We start from the raw sequence: 12,365 nt of genomic DNA on the forward strand, positions 1-12,365 counted from the left end.
CAATTTTGTTGCTTAAAATTAATTATATTAAATTTTCAGTTAATTGCGAATAACTTACGACTTATGAGAAATATCGAAAATTTTCTCTGAGATAAGTTGTAGGAAATAAAATGCTCTATAAAAAATGTCCTCTAAAATTTTCGGATAAAGTTGATGGTTGCGTCAAAAAATTTAAAAAATGTAAAAATTTATCGTCAATCTAATTTTAACTTCAAGTTACTTTTGAAGAAATAAAAATATCGAAAAGTTATAAGAGACCTTTTTTGTAGAGCGTCAAATTTTCCATAAGAATATGTCTTGAACAATCAAAAGTATTGGTCCCACCGTGAGCTACAAAATTCCAAAGCTTAAAAAATAAATTTTCCCATGTTATTTAAACGGGAAATAGAAAATTGCGATGCGGCAGTTGTTAATATTAATATTAAGAGCTCAAACTTTCACAGTATTTTTTTTTCGTCATTTCCAACAATATTTTCGATATAATGAAGAAAAAAAAAAAATTTTTTCGATTTTTTTGAATCAGTCTAATATACATACATATATAAATTTTTAAACGAATGGTATTTTTGAACTCTACTCAACTAATTATGATAGTTTATGACGAAATTCCTTGAAAAATCGACCATGAGGACAAATACAATAGTTAGATTTTTGAAAAAATCTACTTAATAGCATATTTTTAAAAAATCAGTCTATCAGTTAACCCTGCGGGCCAGCTTCAAAAACTTCCCGCTGTTTTCGAGCTCCTTGAGCTCGAAAAAATTGTTTTGAATGTATTTTCAAGCTCTTTGAGCTCAAAAATACTTTTGTATGCCGGTTTTTTCGAAAATAAAAAGTGTTTTACCATTTTTTTTCCAACGATATCTTTCAAACGAATTGATCGATTGAGACGGTTGAGGAGGCAATCGACGCGTTTTATCAAATCCTAAAGCTGATCAGATTTTAGAAGTGATTTGTTTAGTCGTTATTGAGAAATTTCAAAAATACAAAAACAAAAATTATTTTTTAATTCTTTCGACAACAGTTTCTCTTGAACGAATGGACCGATTTCGATGGTTGAGAATAACCGGTGGCCAAGTTACTGGGCTAGCTCTTGTCCTGAACAAGGTTACTTATAATTTAATTAATAAATTAATCTTGTGAGCTGGGGGGTTCGCTTCGTTCCCTTAAAATCTGTACTTATAAATTATAAAAAGAAAGGAGCCTGGTGGTTTATTCAGTAAAGATTTGATTTTTCAAGAAAAATATTTTATTTAATCAATTTTTCCCCAATTTGTTACATATAAGAATTCCCCGACTTTATTTTATTGAATTAATATAGATCAAATTTAGTATATAAGTTTTAATATTTTAATTTACGCGGTAGGAGACCAAGTATAATTTTAATTGGGGGAAAACGGAATCCCACTTATGGTGTACCTTACTGCGTGTTTCATCCCTGTAGTTGTAGGTGGGAAATGACCCTCAAGAAGCGTAACCAGCAACGATGTAGGCCCAATCTTCGGTTGTAGAAAATCCCAGGAAATGAACGGCAACGATGCGGCAACACTCACAAATTTTATCGGCACAATTTAATTTAATTCTAACTTTACTAAATGACCGCGTGTGGAAATTCGACTCGAAATATATTTATATGGTTAATTCAACGTTCTTCGAATAGTATTTTAAAATAATCACTGCGACTATTTATACTGGACGACCAAACTCTAGGATATAAAATCAATTAAAATAGAACTGATCACTGGACGTTAGGCCGGCTCATGTAAATTGTATTGAGCTCTGGTTGTAAAGTAGGGACCTCGCCAAAAGTCATCAGTCCACTACCCTACTGGTCCTCTCTGGGTGGTAGCCAGGACCTAAGTCTCTGAGTAACTGTTTGCTGGCCCTTTTATAGGAAAATTCTGAGGGCGTGGAACAACTACCCCACTATCATCTCAATTCAAGTAGAATCCGGTTTAGGGGGCCTTTGACATGACCCGGGTGACTAAAGAGTGTCGATTAGCATACAATTATTATAATAGATGGCCGTAGGATCAGTTAGATTTTCGCGCTCGATTTTTAAGTCGAAAATCAAATCCGCACTGTTACTTGAGGTGGCATTCGACACGGCTTATAAAATTTTAGAGCTGATTAGATTTTGGAATCAATCCATCGAGCACATTACAAGTTATCCGGAAAAGACATTTTTGAAAAAATTTTATTTTTGGAATATCTTCGATCGAGCCGTACCGTTCAAGCTTAATTTTTTACAGCTTTTAGATATTGACAAGCCGCGTCAAATGCCACCTTGACAATTAAAATCAGTTCATCCGTTCAAAAGTTACAGATATTTACATACGTTCGTACGTACATACATACATCCATCCATACACTCGGACATCATCTTGAAATTAGTCAGAATAGCTTCCTAGAACCTCAAAACGTCAAGATCTCTTTGAAATTCGATTTTCGAAAGTCAGACCAAAACCAATAACTTCCCGAATTTTTGAAAATTTACAATTTTCTTAGCGGGAAGTTAAAAAATATAGATATTCTTTTTATGGCATGAAAAAGAAATAATCATGGCAATATCAATTCTACGTTTATACTATGGAAGTTTTAAAAATTACCATATTCTATTGTAAATATTTGGAAAAGTAAAGATGAAAATGCGGGCTTGTGAAAGAAGGCGTGGGCCAAAGCATAATATGGATAGTATTATAGATAATTGGAACGGACTTAGACAGAGACTCGCGCGAATAGCTTAACCGGAACAATTCTTGTCGTGATATCGAGTTATATTCAATAAGAAGAATCCTTTCTTAAATGAAATTTACAATGGTACAACGTAAAAATAAAATTTTGTGACTATTATTCTTAGTTACGATAGCACATTACAAACATTACAATGTTAAAAAAGGAAAAAAACTATAATGATATTCGTACTGTATAGTACAATAATAATTAAAAAAATTTGTTCATTTACCGATTGAGGAGGTAACGGTGACGTTCGATTGTCATAAGATCGGTAGTTATTTGATGAATGAGTCCTACTACCATTCAATGATCCATATCCTGGTGTTGTTTTATTGTTTAAATGATGGTTTCCATCAGACGATACTGTATTTTGTAAATCAGCTAACAATGCATCTGAAAAAATAAGTTCATTGTGAAATAAGTTATACTGACAAATAATAGATACTTTCCATACTTATATGCAAAGGTAGGGATTCGGATAGGCTGGAGGTGACGTCACGATTCTAAGGTTATGGCGTATTCATAATGAGACGAAGTAACGTATCGATCAGTATTTTCTAATAGCAACAGGAGTAGAATAAAAATATGTAATAACTATGACAGGAAACTCCTCCCAAAGGAGACGAACTTGTCACTCTAGCGATCTCAAATTTAGCACGCCACTGGAAGTATCTATCTTGATCTCCCAGTACCGGAAATGACTAGTTTTAAGAGCTGGATCGTGGAATTAAAGTTCTTTGTTTCAATTACCAAGAATCTTTTTGAATTAAATTAGCGAGTTAGGTAATAGGAAATAATGATCTCATTATTCATACTTCGACTTTTCTTCATTTATTTAATTACCAAACGATTTATAAATCAGACACGCTCTCCCACACTATTTAATTGCCCAATACAAAATAGATAGCACACTCTTCACACTATTATAATTTTATAATCGTTTACCATTAAATTATTATTTGAGCGACGTACGAGCCCCCTGGATTCTCAATGCTCTTATCTTCATTAGTTCAAAAGCGCGCAAGTCCCCTGGACTCACAATGCTCTTAATTTGCCTAAATTAAATTTTCGTTCTTAAAATTATGATTTTTTTAACTCAATGGGTTATTCCATATCAAATTGACTGATAGTTGGAATCGACTTCTTCCGATTTTCATCAAATTTGATTAGAAGTTTTTTTCATGCTGTAACGAAGTTTTAATAACAGAAAATTTTTATTTTCAAAAGTTATGAATAATTCAAAATTCATCATTTCTCGAACCTTCCAAGTATATTTTTTGGATATCTCGAAAACTATTGTAATTACAAAACGCGGTCTTGGTATCTTATAACAGGGTATATCTCAACCTTGCCAAGGTTGGCCCCTTTATTAATTGATCTTAATAAGAGCGCCACTGGAAGCTAAGACTCGGCCTTCCAGAACCGGAGATGTTATGAATCACAATTTGGCCCACCAGGCTTTTATTTTACTTATAACTATTTTTAACAAGTTTGTCCACCGGACTTTTATTCTTAACAACTAATTAAATAAAATTTTGTCCCCTGGACTTTTATAATTAATTTGGCCACCGGCCTGATCCCCTGGATATTTTATTATTTACGACGAACGAGTCCCCTAGACTTTTTATAACGAATTGGCCACCGGCCTGATCCCCTGGATCTTTTAATTAAAACAAACGAGTCCCCTGGACTTTTATTATAATTGACCACCGGCCTGATCCCCTGGATCTTAATTAAAATAGTCCCCTGGACTTTCACGAAAATGGCCACCGGCCTGATCCCCTGGATCAAATTTAATTAAAATAAAGTGGCAACTTGCCAGATTCCCTGGATCTATTAGTTTAAAACATTTCCACAGGAAAACTTAATTTTTCACACACACACACACACACACACACACACACACACACACACACACACACACACACACACGTTTTAGCACTCGAGTCCCCAGGACTTTATTCACACTCACACACACGTTTACAAATTATTATTTTACCGACTAACTTCACACACTCTTTTAATTAATCTCAAATTTATTTATTTGTCCACTGGACTAAATTTATGTCCGCAAATTTCTTAATGATAAAATTACTGACTCTACAATTTTATTTCTTGTACATTTTAATAACGACACTTTTATCAACGCGACAATTTTATATACTTTCAGTTTTTCAAACATCAGTTTTTGAGTAAAGAATTTTGTGACGCTGAAAAACTTGTCTTCACGTTAATAAACAAATTTCACAATAAGAACTGACTTCCATCAATAATAATTTTAATTAATTATAGTTTTATCGTTATCACTATTTTCACGGCACTTTTATTTTCAGTCTTGTAAATTTTGTATTTTATTTTTTTTTTCTTATTAAATAAAACTAATTTCATTCGTCAATTAACAATTTCTTAATATTAATTTTATAATTTATAATTAATAAAATTCTGGCCTCTCTGCCGAGAATTTATCAGACGAACCGCGTGTAAATTTATATTGAATTCTGGCCTTCTTGCCGAGAATTTATATTTTAATATAATCAAACCGGAAATGGCGACTGCCCACAAATTAACTTAATTATTATTTCTTAATTAATCAATTAATAAATTGTGGCCACTTGCCGACGATTTATTTACCTCTCCTTTATGTCGTTTTTTTTCAATTGATCGTGGCGTCCTTTATTCCTTATCAGCCTTCCTCCGATTTTCGTTTGATCTCGTTCTTTCTCTCCAATACTCAATTTTCTCCTCAATTAATATATCTGCAGTGATATATGCGGTCACACGTCTGGTGTCTACCCCGGTCCGTCCGACTGTCCGTCTTCACTCTTGTCACTCACTTATCAAATCTAAGTTCGCGATCCTTCGGCCCTTATCGGAAAATACACCACTCCAACTTATTTTCTTATTGGGTCTTGGGGACGAGTCCCTTAAATTAGCGCGCCCGGCGACAAGTCGATGAAATAGTAACGCATATGGGGTACTCAGGGTAATTAATCAACCGCGGGAAATCAGGTTGATTTAAATTTGAAAATTTAAATTTTTACCCCGTTACAATCTTTTAAAGAGGATATTTAGGGCTACGAAAAAATATATTTGAAAAAAAAATTAAAAAATTAAAAAATTTTTTAAATTGAATAAATCAAAAACTTATATTTTTTTGGCTCAAATTTTTTCGTAGTCTACCTCTATCCGTTCTTAGGAGACCCTGAAATTTTTAGAGAAGTTTTTTTTCGAAGATATGAACTTTTGAATTTAGATAAAAATGTGTTTTTTTTCGCAACCTTTTGAACAAATAATTAGTCCTGGTGCCTCAGAGGAATGGTGATGTGGACAAATTTGAAACGTTTAAAAATTTTGTGGAGTTGTTCGAAATAATATAAATAACGAAAAAATTTAAGGCTATCGGAAAAAACCCTGTGTGGGGTTTTGTCCGGTTTTCGTTTTAAAAAAAAAAGTATTTTCTAAAAACAAAAAGCGATTTTTCCAGATCGCCAAAACTCTCATTTTGAAGAAGAACTGGCGTCAAAATGTTCACTTCACCCAAGTAAATCTATTACTTGGTGTGAGAGTTAGATTTATTGTGTGAAAAAAAATATACTTTCGAACCAAGCATATACAAATCTTGATTTAAGAATCCTGAAACTTCTTGAGCCAAGAAATAAATTCTTGAAGCAAAAAAAATGGAATTTTTCAAACTAGTATCCTTGGTTCAAGAATATTTCACTTGAATCAAGTTAATTTTTTTTTTGTGTAGGTATGAGGAAAACCACATTATCCCTTCCATTAGAAGCCAAGTTCAAAGTGCGCTATCAGTATAGTTCTGAGATCCACGTATTCACAGGCCTTATTAAGGACGAATAAAACTAATAAAGTCAAGCTGGTTTTTATCCATTGCTTGTCTAATGTCGTCAGTGAGATTCAACGACGCCTTATTCAAATATATCATTATCTTCCAGATAAGACACCAATTAGTTTATAACTATTCTCTCAAAAACCTTTGCTAGATAGGAAATATTTGCAATCGGTCAAGTAATTGAGGGAGATCTGAGTGGCGTGATTTTGTGTAACGGTATAACCGCAAATCTAATCAATCAGGACTATTACCCTTAGATTTTGAGAAAGTAGGATGTAATGTTTTAGTAACATCGACATAAACTTTTGATCAATGAAATTTTTTGGGCATCTAACTCTGCACCATACTGAACTCTGAACACTAGTTGGTGTTCGTGGTTAGAGGATTGATATCCCAATTGAGCATGGTGGCCGGACATACGAACTGGACCTTGATCGACGTAAGCGCTCGAATAATCGGCATATCATTTTCTACTAGCTTCAGAAGAATAATCGACGTGTTATTAACTTCAGAATTCGGTTAACGGTGACTGGGCGTACAAACTAGACCTTGATCAATCTAAGTCTCAAATTAATATCAACCGGAAGCACCGGTAGCGTTTGATCATCTTCGTCTTATTTTTGATCATTATATTTCCATTTAATTTTTTATATTGAACTGTATCCCTCAATAAAGTGCTTTTTATTTTTTAAACAATTTTTTTTTATTTAGCCTAAATGAAAATTTTATTGTAGACGACAAAAAAAAAATTTCCTGAAAATTTTAGCCCTTAATTTTAATTTCAAGAGGTCACGATCTATTTTTTAAGTTTTGCCATTTAAAAAGCATGGGAACGATATCACATATTTTTTAAAAAATTCCTACCCAGACAGTTTTTGAGCAATCGACTCGTATTTGGGCTTGTTTTATAGGGTCCGTAGTTCTCTTTAAAATTGCTTAGTGACATAGATGCATTTACAACGGTTCAAAAGTTATGAGACTTCAAAAATTTTTATTTTCACCAGAAAAGAAGGGTAGTAATATACTATTTTTCTAGTTTTTTATTGATTTCTCAGAAACGACTTATACGATCAACTTCAAAATCTAATCAGGTCTAGAACAATAAAACGCGTCGATTGTCGCCTTAGCCATCTCAATTGGATAATTCGTTCGAGAGTTATCGCGGGAGAAAGAAATGCTAAAAAACGGTTTTTTCGAAAACAATGGTATACAAAAGTATTTTCGAGCTCGAAGAGCTCGGAAATGTATCCACAACAATGTTTTCGAGCTCCTTGAGCTCAAGGAGCTCGAAAACAGCGGGGTTTTGGGGCTGGCCCGCAGGGTCAACCGATAGACAGATTTTTTTGGTATAAAATTAATCGAGCTTGACCAATTTTTATGTAACTCTATGATTTAACGCATCGATCGAAGCGCCGATAGTTTTCGATTTTTTATTTTATTTTTTAATCATGTCCGGAATTAAAAAAAAAAAAAAGAGTTCATTATTTAATCGATTTTGAAATATTAAAGTTAAGCAACGTTAAACTACCTCTTAATCGTGAGGTTTTCCATTTATTTCTTCACAAACATTTTTCACTTAACTTGAAACGAAAGTGATTCTATTTCGGTTTCGGTCATAAAGACTGAGATTTTAGACTGTCGAAAACTATCGGCGCTTCGATCGATAAGTTAAATCATAGAACTACAAAAAATTGATCAAGCTCGATTAATTTTATACCAAAAAAAAAAAAAAAAAATTAAAGGATAAGTACAAAAGTTCAATTTATCACGAGATTAAAATTAAAATTAAATAATTCTAAAACCGTTTGAAAGAGAAAAGTTAACAAAAATAAACAATGACGTTGTCAATATTGAATAGTAAGTATTTCTTGTAGAGTATTTAACACACTACAAAAGTTGTATGACATTTTTTCTAGGAAATTGATAGCTGGAATAATAATAGCCATTAATTATGATTTTTTGGTGAAAATAAAAATTTCTAAAATTTGAAGTCCCATAACTTTTGAACCGTTGTAAATGCATCTATGTCACTAAAAGCAATTTTAAAGAGGACTACAGGCCCTATAAAACGAACCCAAATACGAGTCGATTGCTCAAAAACTGCCTGGGTAGGAATTTTTTTAAAAATATGTGATATCGTTCCCATGCTTTTTAAATGGGAAAACTTAAAAAATAGATCGTGACCTCTTGAAATTAAAATTAAGGGCTAAAATTTTCAGGAAATTTTTTTTTTGTCGTCTACAATAAAATTTTCACATAGGCTAAGAAAAAAAAAATGTTCGAAAAGTAGAAAGCACCCTAATCCCTCATAGAAGTAAAAAACGGTTTTTTAACGGTTTAAATACTCTTACTCACAGTTTTTTATCCGTGAAAAAACGGTTTATTCACGGTTGTAATGCGCGAAAAATACACGGTTTTCGGATCGACACAGAACCGAAATCGAATGATTTTACAATGATTATTCCCTTGAAATTTAACTTTTTTGAAACTGTTTTAAAATTGTTATTAGACAATTATAATATTTCATCCAAACCGTTCTTAAACGGTAAGAAACCAGTGAAGAAACAGTTGATGGGCAATTACTCGACTGAAAAATTTATGTTAATAACTAGAGTATAAGTAGTAACTTACGGTAAATTACCAGTTAAAAAACAGTTGAAATAAGTAAAAGGTCGATTGTTTTCCGATGGAATATATTGTATTTTTATCTATATGTTACAATAATCAGAAATTTTTTAGCCTAGTGGAGATAAAAAAATGTCATCTATTTTTTTTTATTTCAGTGCAAAATGGTAAAAATATGGTAGAACTATTATTAAAATTTCTGTCTTATTGTTTAGATACTTTTCGAATTTCTCACAAATAGTAAGAGTAATGATTTCAACCAAGTATCCTCTATCAGTATTGTATGGTTGTTTATTGTTTCCCGGATACATATATAATCCATAACAATTGATTAGAAATAAGACAGGAAGATTACCAGAAACATTAATTAAAATAGTAGTTTATCTATTGAATGTGAGCGTCTTAGACTCGATTGTACTAGATAATTACATTAGTTTTTGTGACAGCTATTTGAAATTTACTACATTTAGTGCCTATATACCCGACTAGAATTTTTCATAAGGGCCTGACGAGGTCCTTATCGGGTTAACCTTATTTCAAATAAGGTCCCGATCAGGGTATCCTGACGAGGATCCTGATATGGATGTAACGCTTAAGACCCATGAGGTCCTTATCGGGATTGCCTTATCAGGACCTTACCAGGATATCCTCTTTACGTCCTTATCAGGATTACCTTATTAGTAATTATTTTTAAAAAAATATTTAATTGCAAAAAAAAAAGTAAGAGAATTTTAATTCGATCGAGAACGTTATCTATTGTATTGAGAGCATTAATTAGAGGGAGTAAACATATTTATTATTGATGAAAAAATCCCGATAACTGCTGGGCTCGAACCTGCGTCCTTTCGATTCAAAGTCCTCGATGCTATCCACTGGGCTGACATACACAAGTGATCTTGAAAGTGTAAATATAATATTTATTATGATGTCAAAGAATAACTGATGAAGAGGTAAAAAATCTGTGCTACAATGATTGACGTGATTTTTATATAATATTCTTTTGTACTTTTTTTAATTTTTAGCCTGTAAATGAAATATTTAAAGGGATGGGATAACTATTTTTTGAATAAGGATATCCAGATAAGGTCCTGATCAGGAATTCGTCAGGTTGACCCGATGGCAAATAACTTTTTTTTTGAATAGGGATATCCTGATGAGGTCCTGATCAGGAACTCGTCAGGTTTGCCCTAATAAGGCAAACCTTATATTAACCTGATAAGGTCCTTATGGTACTTCAGGCAAATCAGGAAGAAATTCTAGTCGGGTAAATGGCAGGTTATAAATCCGCGTTTATTTATTTGGTAAGATTGTTTTGAGTATTTTTTAAAAATTAGAAAGAATGTTGTCACAAGATGGCTCGTTAAGTTACTTCGATATTTTTTGGTCGTTTGCTATCGCACATGTAACCAAAAAATATTTTTTGATCCGATGATGACGTCACTATTAGAACGATTAGGTATCTTTTTTACTAGCTGTATCATATCTAATATTTTTAGCTCCCGGCTATAGGCGCTAAATGTCGTAGATTTCAAGTATCTGTCACAAGAAATAGAGTATGAAGCAAAGAAAAAAACAAAATCAAATATCGTGCAATTCACAATGTATCGTAAAAAGCTAAATTGAAGGACCGGGCGTGTATTATTCGCATAAGCAGAAAGCCCTCAAACGGCAGCAGCACTATAAAAAATAGAATAAAGCTTTAATTGAGTGTGTGTCTTGGCACATTAAAATTTCCAGGGCTCTTTGGAGCAGGTTGACATGCGGTTGGAGATAGAATTGGCGATATTGAACAAAGATGGGGCAGCCATTGATGAGGTGTTCCATTGAATCTGGTTTTCCTGTGTTGCAAATTGGACAAGGCCATCCTGGATTGAATTTATCGAACAGTTGGTTGAAGTATAGATGATGATAGTATTTGCTAGCGAGTTTTACTTGCAGAAAAACCTTCAGTGCTTGGAAGTTGATCCTACGATTCAAGAATGAGGCTCTAGATCCATCGATTGGCCTTTGAATTTAAAACTAAAGGTAGTGGGCATTGATTGCCATTCTTACCTCACGTTGATGAAGATAGTCTTCGTACTTATTAAGAAAGTACGATTTAAATGCCTTCCATCACTCTGGATCTAGGGTTTCAAGGGCAGAAACCAACTCAGGTGTAATACCACGAATTAAATTGAAGACACATAATAGCTAGTTATATTTTTTGTCTGCGGTATTATTTTTCGACAATACCATAAGACGGTGTAGGCAAATTTTAGATAGACGATTATCTTTCATCTCAAGAATTTTGATGATCCATTGCCAGGCTGCATTAATTACTTGATGAGCTAGCGGGATTCTTCCTAGTTCTATTTTGAGTAGTGCTCCTTCAGTATTTCTTGGCAGAAAGAAAACCCGTTTAAAAAATTCCGTCTGCACTTGCTCAATAAGCTCCAGATATCTGATAGCCCAAATCGGCGATGCATATAATAGAGTAGCTGCAATGACACTATCGAATAATTTGCAAATACAATCAGCTGAGTCAACTTTAGCTCTGGTAAGTGTTGCAAACACCGTGCTGAAGGCCAATTTAGCTTTATTAATCGGTGCTAAGGCTGTAGGCCTACTAATGCGGTGGATGAAATTTTTAGACCTAGATATTCATAGGAGTTGGTTACCTCCAGCATGTGATCGCCGTAATAAAAACATAGATTATTTGGAGGCCTCCCCCCGCGTCTACAAATTAAAATTTTTGTTTTTGCTTGTTAACAACCAAGCGATTCTTGTCGCAATAGAGTTTGAGGAGGTTTATTTTCTTCTGCAGGTCCGAAACCGAAGTTTAATAGAACAGCAACTACAAAAGGAACTCAAAAACTTTATTGTGTGATACCAAATGACAATGGAAGTTTACTTGTAAACAATATTCAAATTCAACTGAATTTAAAATTCAAAAATTGTTTAAGCGTCAAAAAAAATAAACTTCGTTTATTACTTTGGAGTTTAAATGCGGATCAATTTCATTTACTATCCGTTCCTGGGTTTTTTTTTTGTTCCTTATTGGCTATCGTCCCAATAAGGCCACGTACCACCTCTCCTAGGTCATAGAGATAACTCATAAGTAGTTTTTAGTTGATTTTTAAAATTCATTTATTGAATGAGTAGAAAAACTTCAAAA

At 33.2% G+C, this 12,365-nt stretch overlaps 1 protein-coding gene across 3 annotated transcripts in view; it reads right to left on the bottom strand.

The window, feature by feature from the left end:
* The window catches only part of LOC130671908 (leupaxin-like), a 49,236-nt gene that overhangs the window by 30,079 nt on the left and 6,792 nt on the right, over positions 1-12,365 (bottom strand). For all 3 annotated transcript variants that reach the window (XM_057476037.1, XM_057476036.1, XM_057476038.1), the window contains exon 2: positions 2,966-3,129. In XM_057476037.1, the coding sequence (XP_057332020.1) occupies positions 2,966-3,129 (164 nt within the window). The remainder of the gene's footprint in view (positions 1-2,965; positions 3,130-12,365) is intronic.

Source organism: Microplitis mediator, chromosome 7 (assembly GCF_029852145.1).
Source record: "Microplitis mediator isolate UGA2020A chromosome 7, iyMicMedi2.1, whole genome shotgun sequence".
NCBI lineage: Eukaryota > Metazoa > Arthropoda > Insecta > Hymenoptera > Braconidae > Microplitis > Microplitis mediator.